Source organism: Schistocerca piceifrons, chromosome 3 (assembly GCF_021461385.2).
Source record: "Schistocerca piceifrons isolate TAMUIC-IGC-003096 chromosome 3, iqSchPice1.1, whole genome shotgun sequence".
Taxonomy (NCBI): domain Eukaryota; kingdom Metazoa; phylum Arthropoda; class Insecta; order Orthoptera; family Acrididae; genus Schistocerca; species Schistocerca piceifrons.
The window spans coordinates 169,537,156-169,556,709 of record NC_060140.1 but is presented as its reverse complement, the minus strand read 5'-3'; the positions used below and the strand labels follow the sequence as shown (position 1 = coordinate 169,556,709).

Here is a 19,554-nt window from a genome sequence, read left to right as displayed (position 1 = left end):
CTCCAACGAAATCCAACTTTTTCCCAGCTTTGAACCTTGTCTCACTCAGTTCATACCACCATCCTATGGTGATTGTCCCTCCCTCCCACCTAACCACCCCCTAGTTGGCTTCCAGGATTTCCTTGTCTCAAAGCTGGCCAGCTCTGCCAGAGTGAACCCATACGGGAAGTCCAGCTTAACCTCCTATCCACACTGAAATCCTTTTGACCTTCTCACAGCCTCTAACCTGATTCCACCTTCCTCCTCATCCCTACAACATAACATCCCACACGCCCACCCTCTACGTGTTCCCCGAAATACACAAATCCAACAATCCTAGATGCCCAATTGTAGTTGGCTATTGTGCTCCCTCTGAAAGAATTTCAACTCTTGTTGATAAACACCTGCAACCAGCTGCTCTAAAATTGCCTGCATCTTCAAAGATACTGATCACTTCCTTCACAGACTTTCCAATATCCCCACACCTTCACCTCTTGGCTCCCTACTCATCACTGTTGATACCACCTACCCTTACACCAACATTCATGCTGATAGCCTTGCCTCTATTGAACACTCCCTCCCCTAAGCCCTTTAGATGCCAAACCCATCACATCATTCCTTATACACATTACCAACTAAAGAGTGGCACGGATAAAATTATCCCATGTAAGTAAAAAGGAAATGCAGTAAAATTACAGAAACGAAGATCTTGCATGGACCTACCATTTATTTACAATGGAAAAATAGAAGGAAAAATACATTTATAGATGATGTTGAAATCAACCCCTGCAACATCAATACACAGCTTGGCACATCGAAGCATATTCAGATCCTTCAGGCATAAAGATATTGATGATTGTGACTTCACTGCTGATGTTGTCTTTCATTTCCTGTATAGTGTATGTATTCGTTTCACACACCAGGCTCTTCAAGTGTCCCCACAGGAATAAAATAATGTCATTTGATCTGGTGATAGTGATGGCCATAAAGGTTTGCTGACAGTTTGTTCCATAGTGAAGACATCATGGACTCTTCCAGGGATGCTTTAGAAATGTGGCACATTTCTATACCTCGCTGAAAGAAGCAGTATTCTCTTTCATATTCAATGACTTGAGCACAAAGTGTATCAAAAATTTCCATATATGCAACTGTGTTGAGGATAGCATAAAAAAATATCAGTCTGACGATGCAAGTTTCTCTTACACCACACTAAAAACTGATGTATTCATCATGGGGCAGTAGCTGACACACAAAGTCACGGTTCTCTGTTGCACAGTGGCTTGTATTGTGTGAATTCCCATGATCGGAAAGATGAAATCGTGCTTCATCACTCATGATGTAGGGGAAAGGGTCTAACAAACCATTGTTGATTTTATTCAAAAGCCACATGCAGTAATTACACCTTTATGACTGTCATCCTACTGTAATTTCTGCACAACCATCACATAAGGCTTGAAATTAAGTATCCGCTGACAGCTTCTACTTACATGCACCTGTTGGGCCACATTGTCTAAACTGCTTTGGGCTCTGAATAGTTCTTCAGTGAATATCTGCATTAACTTAGTGTTGAACTGAAAGAATTCCTTGTCATTCTACAGTTTGGACAGATCTAGAAGTGTGCCAATCTTTGTACAGTCACTGCATTGCTGTCTTTGCTGGTAGTTCTCTCTCCAGGTACTTGACCCCAAAAATTTCAAGAGTTTCCTTAATTGAACCTGTTTCCGTATGTTTCCACAATTCCAATTATATATTCTGTTGAAGTCATTTTGCAGACCACAAAGAGAAACATCAACCTTCGCTGTTGAAATAAACTCATATGCTGACAGAAGATGCAAGCAATCAATTATTGCATAAAACTGTCCTTTAAGCCTGTTTACTCTATTTCAGAATTCGAAATATTGTATTTACATTCAAATGGGAGGCAGGCTAGTTTTAACTGTCACGCTGTATATCCTGACTCAAAACTACGTTTCCTTTGAAGGGAAGGTTTGCCACAAAATCTGTGGCACAGCCATGGGCACCCACGGCACCCTCCTTTACCAACCTGTTTATAGGCCCTCTAGAGGAAACCTTGCTAGCCTCCCAAAACTCCCAACCCATAGTCTGATTCAGGTTCATTCACAATATCTTCATAATCTGGACTTGGGGCCAAGATGTCCTGACCACATTCCTTCTCAACCTCAACACCTTTTCTCCCATCCACTTCACCTGGTCCTCCTCTACCAAACATACCACCTTCCTGGACGTTGACCTCCACCTCACTGATGGCTCCATCCACACCTGTCAACATGTAAATCCACTAACCACCACGAATAACTGCATTTTGACAGCTGCCATTCCGTCCATGCCAAAAATCGACCCCATACAGCCTCGCCACCTAGATAACGTATCTGCCGTGACAAGAACTCCCTTATCAGTATGCTTCACAAATAGGCAATACCCCACAAATCTAGTCCATGAACAAATTTCCTGTGCTACATCTCCACACATTCCAAATATTTCTTCTATTCCCAAGAATCGGTTAGTAAGGAAGCCCTCACTCATCACCAATTATCATCCTGGACTGGAACAACTGAACCACACCCTTCGCCAGGAATTTCTCTCTCATCCTGACATGAAATTAGGAACATCCAACCCAAGATCACCACTCTTCGTGAATTGGTATCCCATCGCCTGCCCAACCTACACAATGTGCTAGCCTATCACTATTTTACTCTCACTCCCAACCCCTTGCCATAGTGATCCAATCCCTGTGACAGACTGAGGTGCAAGAGTTCCCCAATCAGCATACTCAGCACCTCCTACTCTTCTTCTGTAGCAAGCTTATCCTACCCCATCTGAGGCCAGGTAAATCGTGAAAGTAGCTATGTGATATATCAACTTTGCTTGCAAAAACTGCACAGCCTTTTATGTTGGTGTGACTACCAACCAGCTGTCCACGAGGATGAATGGCCTTTGTCAAGAACCTGATGGCACAACATGCAGTGAGCACATCATGCTCAGTTCAATGTCTGTCTCACAACTCGAGCTATCAGATGCCTTCCCTCCATCACCAGCTTCTCTGAATTATCCGTATAACACATCCTTCACTCCTGCAGTCACCTTGGCCTGAATCTTGAGCAGCCCTGCACTCAGGAGCACAACATTTGCTTGCTGGGTAAAGACTTGGTTGGCAAACCCCGGGGTTCCTGATCTGGGGAATGGCAGGTGATGCCAGTCCTTCATCACTATAAGCTCTGGGCATGCTTCAGCGAACACTGTGTGGCACAGCAGTGGAACGTTGTGTACCACAAAGTATGAGCATTTTGGCCTGTCCACCTGGATCGCGAGGATAACCCTAAATCTCAAGGAGTGCTGCACCGATGAGATGCTGGCTGTTGAGAAACAGTCATTAGTGGACAACCTGTGGGGAAAGCGCCACATCTCGGCTGCATAAGGCTTACTTGGGCAAGTGGGGTTCTGTCTGAGAGGACCCTTATTACTCTGCTGCTTGTGGGACCAAGGTAGAATCATCCTCCTCCTCCTCCTCTTACCAGTGTGATGGGTGGACTGCCTGGGAGTACTCACACCCACTCATCTGAATGAATGACGGAGGCCAGCTCTGATAATCAACTTTTGTTTAGTAACAAGGCTCAAGGAGTCAAAACCAGAATGTTTTTGTAGTGATTAAGAGGAAGGAGGGGCAAAATAGTACCCTCCTATATCCATAAAGGCTTAGAAGGGCTTGCTGGTACCATAGTCTTATCAATCTGTTGCAAAATGTCTCCTTACTGGTTGAGACTAACAGGGCAAAGCGGGTAGAACTACTTAGGAAGCCAGAAAAAATTGGGTAACTATGACATAATTGTTGCGTTGCATAACTCACTTAACGCCAACAAAGTTGTGTTCACATGCCATGAAATTATGGAAAAGAACGTAATAGAGCTGGAACAAGAATGGGGACCTCAAGGGCAGTGGATGCGGAGTAAAGGGTGCATAGGAATAATGGAGAAATTGAGAAGACACCATCATTTTGAACATCAGTTCTCCAATGCTTCCTGGACACATTACGGCAGCGTTCTTCTGACCTAACTCTATGCCGTGCTACAAATGCCAGCATTTTTGCCATACAATGCTGATTTGTAGAGGCAAACCAACCTGTGAAAAGGGTAGGAAGGCAGTCCATGAAACTGGGACTGACTGTCCAACTCCAGCAGCCTCCATTAACTGCTCCGGAAGCCACCCAGTATAGAGCCAAGACTGCCCTGTTTTTTGCTTAGGAACACAAAATTCAGGAAATAAGGGACCACATGGATCCCATATGCAGAAGACAGAAAGAATAAAAAGTGACAAAACTCCCTAAATTTGACACTTCTTATTCTTCCATAGTGCTGTTCCCTAGATTGATGCTTCAAGGCTAATGATGTTCAGAATACCACTGTCCACCACCAGCACCTGTACATTCCAAAGCAAGGTTGTAAAGACATAGTGAACCTAGCATATATGACAGAAGAGACAGCAATGTTTTCGAAGTGAGCATCATGAGTCCACCAAAAAGCAGAGTGCCTTCCAACGCCCCCTTTCCTCAAAGCAGAGTACATCCCAGCACCCATTTCCCCCACACCCTTGACGGGAAAGGGAGCTTGGAAAAGTTGTCAGCATTCAGGTTGAAAGCTGTCCCAGGCAACATCAGACATCATCCTGGCATGTCTGATACGGATTTTTATGTCTCATCAGTGGACCCAGACACTCCTAACCCCACCCCTCTCGCTCTAAAAGTGCCTAACCACCCTGGCATAAGAATAGAATAATAGGGGTAAATCAAAACCACACTAATGAAATGGCTCCCATTCTCTTAGAACATCTAAATCAATACGGAACTCGTCTGGAGGAACTGAGACTCTTTGTAGAGGATAGACCATTCATCTGTCTAAAATAGAGACTCATTTTAAACAGACTGATGCAGCTGTGTTCAAAGGTTATCGTTTCTACAGAAAAGACACCTTACTGGCAATAGCGCGAAAGGTGGTGTGTCAGTGTTGACACACTCTCTTCACTTCTCACCTATGCCATTAACTGCAATGCTACAAGTGGTTAATGTTTGATTAGTGGCCAATATTGCTGTCCTGGTGTACTCTGTGTAACTACTGCCCCACAATCCTATTGATAGTGAGGTCCTTGCGCATCCTCTTGATTAACTACCCAATCCCTTTTTCCTTTTAGGGTAGCAGTGCAGTGTGGGGTTCAAACACCACTCGCTCCAGTGGTCAAATACTTGAGGATTGGACCTGCACTGCAGATATTGTACTGATGAACATGCGTCAAACTACACATTGTAGCACACCAATGGCTTTGTCTACTGCCATAGAAATCTCCTTCTGCTTGCCTACCCTTGCAGACACTACTCAAAGGGAGGTGGATGACAACCTTCATGATGGTGACCACTACCCTATCTGGATCCATCTGCCCCATGGAGTAGTTCTTGAAAGGAAGCTGCCGAGAATGGCTAACTGGGTGCATTACAGGCAGTTAGCTGCTTTCGAGTTGTGTGACAGTGTCCAGGACTAGGTGGATCACAATACAACCATGATTCACGATGCCTATGATGCATCAGCCCCAAACTCAACTGGAACACCTAGGAGGTGACCAGTCCCGTGGTGGAATAAGGTTCTGCAGGCAGGGACAGGAGTGCAGCTACGCTATCAGTCAATGCCCTAAAGATGCAAATCTTGCAACCTTTCGAATGGTGCAGGCAAAGGCGAGGAGAATAATTTGGCCGAGTAAGTGGTCTTCGCAATAGTTCCTGAAATCCATCAGTAGGTCCAAATCTGTAAGTAAAGTATGGAAAGCCATCAGGAGGATTTCAACTCTCAACTCACAACCACCGGTAACAGCTGTAAGAGTGCAGGAGTCTCCTAACATCGTCTAAGAGACATAGCACAGACAATGGCTGAATTGTATAAGTCCCTTATGGCCGATTGAAGCCAGGATATAGCTTTCCGTCAGTATTAGGAGACATAGGAGAAGACTTATTTTGACTTCCATTCCACTAATGCGGAGGAATACAACCAGCCTTCCTCTCTGTGGGAGTTGGATTCTGCGTTGTGAATAGCTGGTGATATGATGCCTGGGTACAACTTGATAACGTACGGCATATTGAAATAATTACATGCATGGTTGGAGAAGGTCCTCCGTCAGCTCTTCACTGAAATTTGGAGTACGGGAGGCTCTCTCAATTCATGGAAAGAATCTATTTTAATCCCAGTTTTAAAACCAGGGAAAGATCAGACAAATGTCAGTAGTTATCGTAACATTAGCATGACAAGCTGCACATGAAAATTGCACTGGAGCTTATGGGCAACTGGCATAAAGTGTGAGTTCTCAAAACCGGGTCCCGCCTAAGTCATTCTCAGTATGGATTCAGGAGGTATCACTCAGTGCTTTATAGCCTGATCCTGCTCAAAGCAGCAATTCGATAATTGTTCCTTCATAGGCAACACATTATCATGGTTTCCTTCAATTTGGAAAAAGGCTAAGGTACCATAGTATTCCTTTGCAACTCTCGGTGAGGGTTCTGTGGATGCCTACCCACCTTCTTCATATGGACCTTCCTCTTGGACAGGCGTTTTGGATAAAAGGTTGGGAATGTCCTATCTGATAATTTTAAGCAAGAGAAGAGTGTTCCTCAAGGGAGTTTTTCAAGTGTTACAACATTCGCCATAGCTGTAAACAGTATGAGGTCCACAGCGCGATGTTCAGTACTGTGTTCCTTGTTGGTGAATGACTTCTCCATCTTCTGTGCATCCTCCAACCTCACAATGGCTTCTTGGAAATTGCAGCCGATGATCAGGTGGTTGGAGGAATGGTCTTGCACCACATGTTTTGGAGAAAATGGTTTGTCCACACAATTGGCTCTTACACAAGTAGCTCCCATTCTTTTTAATATACCCCTTTTGAAACTCGGGAATACAGTTCTCACTTTTAAGGAAAAGGAGAAATATCTTGGTCTCACTTTTGATGAGAAGCTACCACGGCTGCCACATCTTAAATAACTGAAACTGAGATGTCTTAAGGCCTTAAACAGCCTTAAATGCATCAGCCATGTCGTCTTCTCGTGGTACACCAAGCATGTAGGGCTTAGTCTGGTCCTGCATTGCCAGCATTGAGATACATTCCGCCGCCTCTGGAAGAGCTGTTCAGACACCAGCCACGGGCAACAAGGAACCGCGCAAGGGAGAGCCCAGAGTAGTTAGTTACAAAATGTGGGTGGTATTAAGGTTCAAAGCCACAGATGAACTAGGGAATCCCCCTGGCTATTAATGAGGCCCAGATTACTTCTAGAACTGATTGCATACAGGTAGCACTGCACCACAGACTATATTTTTACAGTTAAATTAAATTTGATTTTACATCACCACACAAATTTTATTCCTGTTTACACCAGTGGGTCCGAGCAGGCAGATTTCGTCCGTTGCTCAGTTGTGTTCTCCAACATTGTCCTCAGGGCAGGACATGCAGAGCAGTTTTCAGTTTCTTATGTGCAGTTGTCTGCTGTCCTGTGGGCAGTGGAGCAGAGGAGATGGTGTTGTAACAAGAAATTCATCTGCTGAGATTCTCAAAGTGTCCTCCAGATCGGATATTGCAAGAAGTGCAGGACACTCTCCTTCTCTTGCAAAGGCAAGGCAAGGAAATAATTATCTGCTGGGTTCCAGGGTACATAAAGACTCACGGAAGTCTTTATGTACCCTGGATGTGACTGCCAAGGAGGCTTGCTCCATTCCAGCTACTGCACGCTGTTCAGTCCACCTGCAGACTGTCACCTCATTTGTGATCGGGAAGGCCATGTGTTGGTGGGAGGCTCAGTGGCTGGAAATAAAGGAATAATAAACTATGTTGCGTAAAACCTTCAGTGAGATTATGGTTTACCATTTAGGAGCTATTAGTAAGACTTATTTTAATTGAATGTGTTTTATGATGAACTGAAGGTTTATTTGGGTCTCCTGTGGGACCTGTCCTGTATTTTAACAGATAATAAGATGAGTGTTGTACATGTTTTGGGATTTTGTGTAGTGTCCAGAATTCTTCTCAGAATATTGTATATCAGATCTTAGTGTGTCATAGTGTCAGAGTCACTCATTATTTATAAGTAGTCATCAAGCCACAGTCATCTGTCCCCTTTTTAACTGTTTATGTACTGCTATTTTATCCATGATTTCATCTAGTTATTCTGCTGTGTCTTGTTGAGATTGTATTACAGGCTTTTCTGAAGCTCACCTTATCGGGGTGGCCTTTAGATTCTTGTAGGGGGGAATGCAACTTGGTTTTCTGTTTTATTGTAATTTTTTTATTTTTCACGATGCTTGTTGGTACATCATTAATACAAGAGTGCTGATGACATTGCTATTTAGCACCATCAGCCATGAAGAGATTGGAAAAATTCGCCTTTTGCGATTAATGCAAAATAGATGCAAATTATTCCTCAAAATGCGAAAATGTGAAATTATCTAATAGACACTATTTCGTAGCGAACTGTATTTATATGGACTATTTAATCAGAGATAGTTTGGAATAGCTTTATTTTCTGCATATAAATATCGAAAATGTAACCAATTTTCAGTTCCTGGTATTGTACATCTGGTGAAGCCCAGCCTGCAAAATAAAAATGTGTACGAACGCAATGATGTATCAGTGTGCACAGTGATCCGGCACCATGCAGATTGTGGACAGTTCAATGGTCTAATGAAGATACACATCACATAATGCAGCATAATAGTGCTCGGCTGTGGGACCTATCGTTTTTACAACAAAGAAACATGCTAGTTTGTGTGTCAGTCGAAGCTCAAAAGATGGTATAATGTGGCAAATTAGGTGGAGGATGTTTTGAGCTGTGGTCGCATCGAACTAGAGGTCGGGTCTGAACTAAGTCGTTAACAATATTCTGCTAACTGCAACAAGCAGTTGTGCGGTAGCCATCTCTGAATGTCTTGTGTTGCGTGTTGCTTCTGGTTTTCTTTATGTATTTTGAAAAAAGTGAAGCGACTAATGTTGGTCTATCATGGATTTCGGTTACCACCCGTACAACAACGGAACAGATCAGAGATCCCTGTAACAATGTGTCAGTTGTGCTGCTGCTGCCATGCTAAAGGGAGGCGGAGCTTGTTTCCCGGCACCTCTCTCCTCTCCTCTCCTCTCTCCTGTCTGGCTGTCGGAATTCTAGTTTGTATACACTCACAGCTATCTGCCACTATAGCCCATAGTGGCTGCACTCTGCCCTATAGTGACTGGAAAACGAAATGTGTAATGTTTTTCGACTGCACCGAAACCCTTCTCCTAATGTAAAAATCGAATTACTGTACATTCGGTTCCACTTCTATGCTAAATGTGTTGTCAGTTCAGTTTGTAGCGTCCTCAAACATGGGTCGCACAGCTATGAATGCCCATGGGAGGTTGAAATTAATGGTCTGCAAAAATTTGTAATCATCAGTTGGTTGGGGGAAAACAAGTATGTCCAGAAATACCTTAATTCGGCGAAGCGTTCAGTTCGCTGCCAGGAAAATGCTGGTGCCTTTCAACAGAGCAATCATTCTTGAAAGCTTAAGTACAGCAAAACCAAGAAAACAAAGGCCATTGTGGGACAAAAATTGTTGAAGTTTTTGCAGAAGAAAACAATTGAGTCGAAAAGTTCCCAATCAGTACTTTAACAGTAAATTTCAAAGAAGTAGGGCTTCATTCATCTTCAGTCATAAAGTATTTTGTTCTTATATGATATGGGCCAGTCATGCATCAAGTACTTCAGCAGTTGCCCATGCGATTTTCTTACGAGGAACAGTGGCTAGGTTTGTAAGAAACCAGTTACTAATTTTTCTGATCGGGCTGCTTATCTGTAATGTAGCAAAACATAATTATTTAATTGGATGGATAAAACATATACTCACCAAATGGTGGCAGAGCACACCCATAAGGTGGTTGTAATTGGCAAGTTTCTGGAGCCCGTGTCCCCTTCAGGAAGAGGGGTGAAGGAAAAGGGCTGGAGAGGTCTAGGAAAAGGGGTAGATTTTGAGAAAGTCACCCAGAACCATGAGTCAGGGGAGACTTAGCATATGGAATGAGAAGGAAAGACTGATTGTTGGGGACTGTATTGGATGAGATTTGAAAACCTGAGAGCTTAAAGGTGGAAGACAGTAAGTCTCATCCCATACAGCAAGTCTCCCGTGGCCTGCAGTTCTGGGTGACTTTCCCAAAGTCTACCCCTTTTTGGAAAACCTCTCCAGTCCTTTTCTTTAACCCCTCTTCCTTCTACCAGGAGGAGGAGCCACTGGCTCCAAAAGCTTGCCAACTACAACAGACTTTTATGTGTGTGTTCTGCTGCCACTTGGTGAGTAAATTTTTTATCTGTCCAATGAAAGAATTTTGTCAAAAATTGATAGTTTTGGTTCTTATAATATATAAACTTAACATGTGGAGAGAGAGAGAAGCATGGTGGTAAATATCTGAAAATGTTTGTGATGTATACCTAAGTCTTCTCAGACACCAGTCTGAAAACCTTGGCCTGCTAAATAACACAAAAATATTTTCATTTACACTGAATTTGAAAAGTCGCCCGCTATTCTTTCATTATTTTCAGGAGGGAAGTTTGCCAGCCAAGTAATGTTATTGTTAAATCTGTATAAACCTGTGAACTCTCTCTTCAGTATTTCTGTAGGCTATGTATATCTTTTTTTGCTGGCCAAGCAGTGTAAATTCTGTTTTTTTTTTTTTTAAGTAAAAACTAAATTTTAACCTCAACATAATTTGGTCAGCTCGAAGTATGCTACAGAGCTTCCTTCAAAAAAGGTAGAATCTTCTCCGCCTGTGAGGAACTACTTGAGTTTTATTCATACGAAATCTAAGAATGTTGTTCATGTTGAGCAACTTTCCCCACCCTTCTACTCAAGCTGAGAACATTCGCTGGTGAAGTATATTCTCAGACTCGCTTCATTCATGTGAACTTGAGAATGTTCTCAGAAATTTGAAACCTAAAGTACATCCATTTTATTCGTACACCCCAATGTCTCTTCTGAAGTTTCTCAAACACAAAGCTCCCTGCAACTGCAGCTGCAACGAAGGTCAGTGAATTTATTTGATTGCATTGCATAAACTACTCCATCTTGTAATGCTACGGTTACTCAGTATTTGGCCTAAAACACTTAGAATTGTTTTGGATGACTTTGACATCCAGTAGTATTCCACAAATCATTCACTTTTGTATTGTTTTGAGATGGGCTATGTTAGTACTATGTGTTCTCCATTTTCATCAAGGTTCTGAAGAACGTATTTAACATCACTTGTAGTGCACAAATTTACATCTATAGCCTCAGTAGTCAGTATCATCTTCAGCAGTCATGTCATCTCCTTACTCCATTGAACTACAAATTTTAAAATGCTTTCATAAATTTGTTTCCACTATCAGTTAACATTGTTTGATTATGAATTATATGAATTTTATCTGTCATTGTGTCTAGGTAGTTGTTCCGTAGATACGTGCCCCAGAAAATCTCCCGTTCTGTAGATACATGCCCCAGAAAATCTCCAACATGCTAGTGTGTTGGACTATCTGTGGACTTTACTATTAATCCAATCAGCCCCAAAAAAAAAAAAAAAAAAAAAAAGACTTCATAGCTTGACCGTACGTTCAGTATTGATTCATATATATTCTATTCATGCAATATTAATTTTATTTCTGCAACTAATTCTTGGTGAAAGTATTTCTTATATTCTGGTAGGTGTCCTTCAGCTGATTACATTTGTACCATAATACGAAATGTTTATATTGTTCAGTGTTTCAATTTAAGTGGGGTTCACCAACATCAGTGGTGTAATGGAATGTATGAAACACTTAACAAATATTATGAAATGTCTTAGACAAACAATCATTCTTTGTGATTCTGCAAATTTAAAGCTTTCTTTCTTCTTGTCTCATTTGCTTCACAAGAGCATGATATTCTTCACCAGGTTGTTTGCCTGTATGACTAGTATGAACTCCTCCTCTAATTTTAACAACTGTAGATGGAAAAACTGAAGTGGGATCAATAACAACAGTGGATTGTTTATGAGTGGACTACCGTCATCTAAGCCGCTTGATGTCAGCATCGAAAAAGATCTTAGTGTGTTTGACTATTACTGACCTCAGAGTCCGTACTTTGTCCACAGTTTGGCAGAGGAAGGGAGAGGAGAAAGCATCAACAAATGCAGAGTATGTTAAATGGGCAGTGTCAGTAGTGTAACTTCCAAGGCCTTTTGCATACAAAGCATTTTTGTGTTGCATTTGTTGCACTGTAAAGTAAGTATAACCATGCACAAACTGAAGCTCTGCAGTGTTGTACGAGACATGGGCTTACTGTAGGTGCATGCCCTTCCTTACCATCGACCTTTGCACTGTCTGACCTCACCAGTTACAGGGAAACTAAACAGTTTGGTGTAGATTGTGAACCACAGTGCAGCTAGACATTTTCATATTAACCAGTCATTGCCAGAGACAAACAAACCATGTCAAAAAAAAAATCTTTAAACCAGTTGAGGAATCAACCCCAGACCTCCCAATTTGTAATGTGGCTTTCATTCAGAGGCTCACAAACACATCTGCATACAATATTAATAAATTATTGGACATAAACTGTAGTGAACCACAGGAAGAAAAACGGATTACATAAATGCTAATTGAGAAGGAAACAAGGAAAATGTGGTGGTAGTCTTAGTCATTCATTAATTAGTTATCAATAATAAATGACAAATACTCCATGTATTGGCTGATAATTTATTCAAGAATAATTTTTAAAAGTATCCATTTATTTGAATAATTATTTACATACAAACTTATTCAAACAGTTCCAATTTCTGCGAGCCACTACTAGAAGTTACAACAGTGCTTCCTGAAAATGTCTCACCTTGTGCATTCTATTTCCTCCGTTTTCTCGACTAGTCAACTGTCATTTCTATAAAAGTTTCTGGAAATAGATGGATCTGATGCGGAGATCAATAATTGGATGTAAATTGAATGACACAAAGATTCTGGAATCAGCATTATTGTATGTGACATCTTGGACAGGCACCAGTATGATCCATAGTTATTACAAACCTTCTAATTTTAGCAAGAGTAACTCCCTTCCTTTTGCTATTACACAGGTATCAGGAAAGGGTATTGTGCTTTGTGACTCTTTGTGCTCCAAAAGGCTTATAGATTAGTTAGTTCCTCTGTGTTTTGTCAGTGAATCTGCAATAAACTATGAAAAATAAAGTAAGGGAAATTCAATTCTGATTTATACCTATTGTTGCAGATGAACCTGGAAATATACCAGTAGCAGGAACATAGTGTTAACGCTCAACAGGTGTTCATCCACCTTCTCTGTCAGTACAACACCAAATTATCACCCTTGTCATTTGTCTTCAGTGCTGTCCAGACAACATCCAGAAGCTAGGACCTAATGTTGAGACATCTATGTTTCTCATTTAATGCTGCAAGAAGTTGTATTTGTAATTACTTACTTAAAAATTATATTCCGTAAACACTTTAACGTGAAAGCGAAATAAAAACAGCAAACATTTCATTTGGAACATCCTTTCCTTAAATTATCTGAAATTCCTTCTTGTCTGTAATCCACACCATCCCTAGAATCACTGGCTACGTCATCCAAAATATAGAGCTCACTTCTCTTAAAATCGCTAGGTAACTCGAGCAGTTCTATTCTTAATGCCTCACCATCTTGATGAATGAGCCCAACCTTCAGAAACACTCACCTGCAAAGACACAAATGAAGTACATGCATTTCCAGCTGCCTAAACTGCAGTCTCTGTGGAGAATCCAGGCAAGTGGTACCTACAAGTAGATGTAAAGAAATGAAGGGGAACATAGAGAAAGTGCACCAATAAAATTATAGTTGACAGACAGTCAAGCTAACAGTGCTTCCAATTTTATGGTCTAGGTCCCAATGTGCAAAATTGTTTGCTTCATTTATTTCACTTTTATTCATTCTATAAACTGAAATTCTTGCCCATTTAAATCACCAGTTCGATATTGAGAACCAGTAGTTCAGTGCTTGCAAATGAAATTATGTTGGCTGAGTTGTTTAAGTGTTCCCAGTGCAGTTATTTCCTAATCAAACTTATCTTAGTGTTATATATCTAAAAACAAAGATGATGTGACTTACCAAATGAAAGTGCTGGCAGGTCGACAGACACACAAACATACACACAAAATTCAAGCTTTCGCAGCAAACTGTTGCCTCATCAGGAAAGAAGGAAGGGGAGGGAAAGACGAAAGGATGTGGGTTTTAAGGGAGAGGGTAAGGAGTCATTCCAATCCCGGGAGTGGAAAGACTTACCTTAGGGGGAAAAAAGGACGGGTATACACTCGTGAGCGCGTGCACACACACACACACACACACACACACACACACACACACACACACACACACACACACACACATCCACACATATACATGGTGTCTGTATATGTGTGGATGGATATGTGTGTATGTGCGAGTGTATGCCCGTCCTTTTTTCCCCCTAAGGTAAGTCTTTCCGCTCCCAGGATTGGAATGACTCCTTACCCTCTCCCTTAAAACCCACATCCTTTAGTCTTTCCCTCCCCTTCCTTCTTTCCTGATGAGGCAACAGTTTGTGGCGAAAGCTTGAATTTTGTGTGTATGTTTGTGTTTGTTTGTGTGTCTGTCGACCTGCCAGCACTTTCATTTGGTAAGTCACATCATCTTTGTTTTTAGATATATTTTTCCTACGTGGAATGTTTCCCTCTATTATAACCTTATCTTAATGTTAGTTATTTCTGCCTTAGACCTTTGGAATGTTGTTGAAGTTTTTGCCATATTGTGGCATGTAATTTCTGCAGTTCTTGTTTTATGGAGGAGGAATTGACATTTGAAAATACTGCTTCAAATTCTAAAGCTGCTTTTCATGCAGTTGAAGTAGGATGGTGGAACCAATACTCTTTTCTAGGTCTTCTTTCTTGTGCAGTTAATGAGGCCTAAAGTGAAAGTCAGCACTGTAACTGTATATGTATAACCCATATATGTATAACCTATTGTATTAAAATATGTATCTCTTTATCTTAGGTAATTCTGTTAATGTTCTGTCCTTATGTTTTATGTGTAGGTGTCGCGCGCGCGCGCGCGCGTGTGCGTGCGTGTGTGTGTGTGTGTGTGTGTGAGAGACTGTTATCCCCCCTGCCTTAGTATAGTATGATGGGATCTTGTATTTGATTACAAATGGCATCAGCACAATGTCCTAAATATGTTGTCAGCCATGGTCAGAACTGTGTTTTGTGTAGTTGTGAGTGTATTGTGTTGGAGCAAAGTGACTTAACGGCATGGCCAAATTGTTGGTACTCATTGGATGCTTCTGTAAAAAGGAAGCCAAAATGTCTGGTGTTTCAAAAGGCACCATGTCTAAGATTTATGCCATATAGAGGGATAGTGGAAAAACATTATCCACTAGGTCACAATGTGGGTGAAAGTGTGTGTTGAGTGATCATGACGGTTCCTCTCCTTTGTTAGTTTTGGTCCTAAATCGCATACAATTATTTTTCTTCTCGTAGCTAAAAAAATTGTTATAAATAATTATTTTTCATAGATTACTTCTACTTTACCATATAAAGCAATTGCAATATGTGTAATGAAATTAAAATGTAATAAAGTGTATAAATTTGGACTTAATATTTTGTTAGTAATTGTAACATGCATTTGTTTCCTTTGTTTTCAGTCGTAGGGATGATATGGAATCTCTGGGGTACGTGCTCATGTACTTCAACCGTGGCAGTTTACCCTGGCAAGGTCTTAAGGTTAATATCAAAATCATTTCTTCAGTAGACTTGAGAATTCAATATTCTTAGGTTGCCACTGACTTATTTTGAAATATCTACTCTCACACTCTTGTTACATTTCTACTCGTATTTGAGGATTGTGTAAATAATGCTGTATGTCATATAACGAGCCTCTTTAATTTTCAGGCTGCAACAAAAAAACAGAAATATGAGAAGATAAGTGAAAAGAAGATGTCAACACCTGTTGAGGTTTTGTGTAAAGTAAGTACTAAATGTAAATTAATAGATTTTGAAACACACCTGTAATTCAGTAGTATCATCACTCATATTTGTAACTGAGATTCATGTTTCATAAGGTCTCACAAATGTAATTCATTGATGTGGATATTTCCTATTATGTAAAATGTACATTGAAAATTTGAGAAGTTACTTTATCGCAGACTTGGACTCCAACCCGGGTACTTGTGTGTCATGGGCAATGTGTTACCAATTAAACTAAAAGTAAACCTTAACGCTTTTACTCAAGCGTTCAACTTGCTGGTAGTTCTCTTCATACCTTGCAAACTAGCTCCATGGTATTTAGAATAATTGATAACATCTTGAACCTTTTTGATGATGCAGTGAATGGGACATACCCATGTATTCCAAAAATATTCTTTGTTGGGTGGTCTGCAGCTTCTATATATTTGGTAATGGACTTCTTGTTGTACATAGTGTGCTGCACCTCAGAACTACTTATTTGCCATACCATTTTTAGGACATATAGCTCATAATCAGTTGCGTGTGGTACAGAGAATGAGCAAAGAAGTGTGTGCACGTTGGTGTTGGTAACACAAGAAAATATGTATACACTTAAGTACAAACTGATTATTTACATACCGTGAACATCTGCAACAATCAATGTGTCTGTCAACTACAAAATCTTTCATAGTTAAAAACAGTCTACATAAATTCTTAGCTTTTAATATATTTACTTCTGCATAGTATTTGTACAAACAAGACATTCAGTGTACATAATTAATGGATGCCACAGATGTAGTGAGGTATGACCTAACAGGTAATAATGGCCTGTACTATGAGACACTTCACCCTATTTCCATGTTTCCTTGTGCTGTGTCAGCTACTGTGGAAGTCAGCACCAACACAAACAAGGAAGGAGAGAGGCAGCAATGGCCGGTGGCAGGATCCAAAATGATCTGTATATTAAACTTTCTAATTAATAGGACACTTTATTTCTAAAAAATAAGAGAAACATAACTTAATGTTATGTAATGGCTTGAGTTGCTTTTTACACCTCCTACGTGCAATTTCTTTACCCACTATTACTATGTGCAGAACGCAGTGTAAGTATCATCTTCCTATTACTCAGTACTGAGGCTCTCAAGGTCTGTGGTCAAACTGGAGCCGATCAGTCATGAGCGCCTCGTTAAATCAGCGTTGACAGGGGGCACTGAACTCTCTTCCTGGAGGTGTGGCAATGCTCACTCTGCCCATTGGCCATCAGGTCAGCGCCTTCTTGATGCAGTTTCGTGGTGCTGCACTGCTTGTTGTGCAGCCGATGCATTATGTCTGCACACCATGCTGTGACAGTATTGTCAAAGATGGTCAGGAAGTGTGCCATTTAATGTTTTGCAGTTACACCATGTTCACATGATGATTTTGTGTACCACAGACGTAAGACAGATAATGGACCCTATGTGGGCCATGTTGACATTATTACAGAAAGGATATTATTAGAATTTAAATAATCATGGGATTCTGTTTTTTCCTTTTTCTTTCTTTTTTGATTTTCCTTTTTTTTCCGTTCTTTATTTTTGCCTTTGCATTCTTTTTTTTTTTTTTTGCCTTTCCTTTTTTTTTCTTTTGCCTTTCCTTTTGCCTTTTTCTATTTTTTGCCTCTCCTTTTTCTCTTCTTTTTCTTGCCTTTTTCTTGCCTTTCCTTTCTTTTTTGCCTTTCCTTTCTTTTTTGCCTTTCCTTTCTTTTTTGCCTTTCCTTTCTTTTTTGCCTTTCCTTTCTTTTTTGCCTTTCCTTTCTTTTTTGCCTTTCCTTTCTTTTTTGCCTTTCCTTTCTTTTTTGCCTTTCCTTTCTTTTTTGCCTTTCCTTTCTTTTTTGCCTTTCCTTTCTTTTTTGCCTTTCCTTTCTTTTTTGCCTTTCCTTTCTTTTTTGCCTTTCCTTTCTTTTTTGCCTTTCCTTTCTTTTTTGCCTTTCCTTTCTTTTTTGCCTTTCCTTTCTTTTTTGCCTTTCCTTTCTTTTTTGCCTTTCCTTTCTTTTTTGCCTTTCCTTTCTTTTTTGCCTTTCCTTTCTTTTTTGCCTTTCCTTTCTTTTTTGCCTTTCCTTTCTTTTTTGCCTTTCCTTTCTTTTTTGCCTTTCCTTTCTTTTTTGCCTTTCCTTTCCTTTCTTTTTTGCCTTTCCTTTCCTTTCTTTTTTGCCTTTCCTTTCCTTTCTTTTTTGCCTTTCCTTTCCTTTCTTTTTTGCCTTTCCTTTCCTTTCTTTTTTGCCTTTCCTTTCCTTTCTTTTTTGCCTTTCCTTTCCTTTCTTTTTTGCCTTTCCTTTCCTTTCTTTTTTGCCTTTCCTTTCCTTTCTTTTTTGCCTTTCCTTTCCTTTCTTTTTTGCCTTTCCTTTCCTTTCTTTTTTGCCTTTCCTTTCCTTTCTTTTTTGCCTTTCCTTTCCTTTCTTTTTTGCCTTTCCTTTCCTTTCTTTTTTGCCTTTCCTTTCCTTTCTTTTTTGCCTTTCCTTTCCTTTCTTTTTTGCCTTTCCTTTCCTTTCTTTTTTGCCTTTCCTTTCCTTTCTTTTTTGCCTTTCCTTTCCTTTCTTTTTTGCCTTTCCTTTCCTTTCTTTTTTGCCTTTCCTTTCCTTTCTTTTTTGCCTTTCCTTTCTTTTTTGCCTTTCCTTTCTTTTTTGCCTTTCCTTTCTTTTTTGCCTTTCCTTTCTTTTTTGCCTTTCCTTTCTTTTTTGCCTTTCCTTTCTTTTTTGCCTTTCCTTTCTTTTTTGCCTTTCCTTTCTTTTTTGCCTTTCCTTTCTTTTTTGCCTTTCCTTTCTTTTTTGCCTTTCCTTTCTTTTTTGCCTTTCCTTTCTTTTTTGCCTTTCCTTTCTTTTTTGCCTTTCCTTTCTTTTTTGCCTTTCCTTTCTTTTTTGCCTTTTTTGCCTTTTCTTTTTTTGCCTTTTTTTGCCTTTTCTTTTTTTGCCTTTTTTTGCCTTTTCTTTTTTTGCCTTTTTTTGCCTTTTCTTTTTTTGCCTTTCCTTTTTTCTTTTTTTTTCCTTTCCTTTCTTTTTTTCCTTTCTTTTTTTTGCCTTTCCTTTCTTCTTTTTTTTCCTCCTTTGGATCCACATCATTTTTTATCATATAGATTTTGTATTGAGACACAAATCACTGGTTGTAGATGTGCACACAGTACAGCTCATAGCTTAAGAGATGTATGGTATCAATCTACATACACAGTTGGTAATGCGATGCCTGTGAATAACAGGTGTCTCGGTCTGTATCCTATTCTATTGCATAGAAAAATGTGCAACCTCTATTTAGCAAATTTGGTGAATGAGTCTCTATTGTGAATGATTGCTGAAAAATGTATTTTAGTGCCACCTCTAATTCATATATTGTGTAACTTGTATTCTATCTGTGCCTGTAGAAAACTTGTATCTAAAAAGCAATGTTGTTGGTATAGGAATGAAATTACAATTTTATTAAATGTGAAAGAATGATTGTATTTTGTTAGAACTTGACCGCTCTAAAGTTGCAAATTATTAAATCCCCTCAATGCACAATATTTGTGTTTTAATGTTG

General features: G+C 40.1%; 1 protein-coding gene across 2 annotated transcripts in view; it reads left to right on the top strand.

Annotated features, from left to right (window-relative positions):
• Positions 1–19,554, top strand: part of LOC124787925 (casein kinase I) — a 107,622-nt gene that overhangs the window by 75,498 nt on the left and 12,570 nt on the right. For both annotated transcript variants that reach the window (XM_047254913.1, XM_047254912.1), the window contains exons 5-6: positions 15,709–15,787; positions 15,956–16,030. In XM_047254913.1, coding sequence (XP_047110869.1) covers positions 15,709–15,787; positions 15,956–16,030 — 154 coding nt within the window. The remainder of the gene's footprint in view (positions 1–15,708; positions 15,788–15,955; positions 16,031–19,554) is intronic.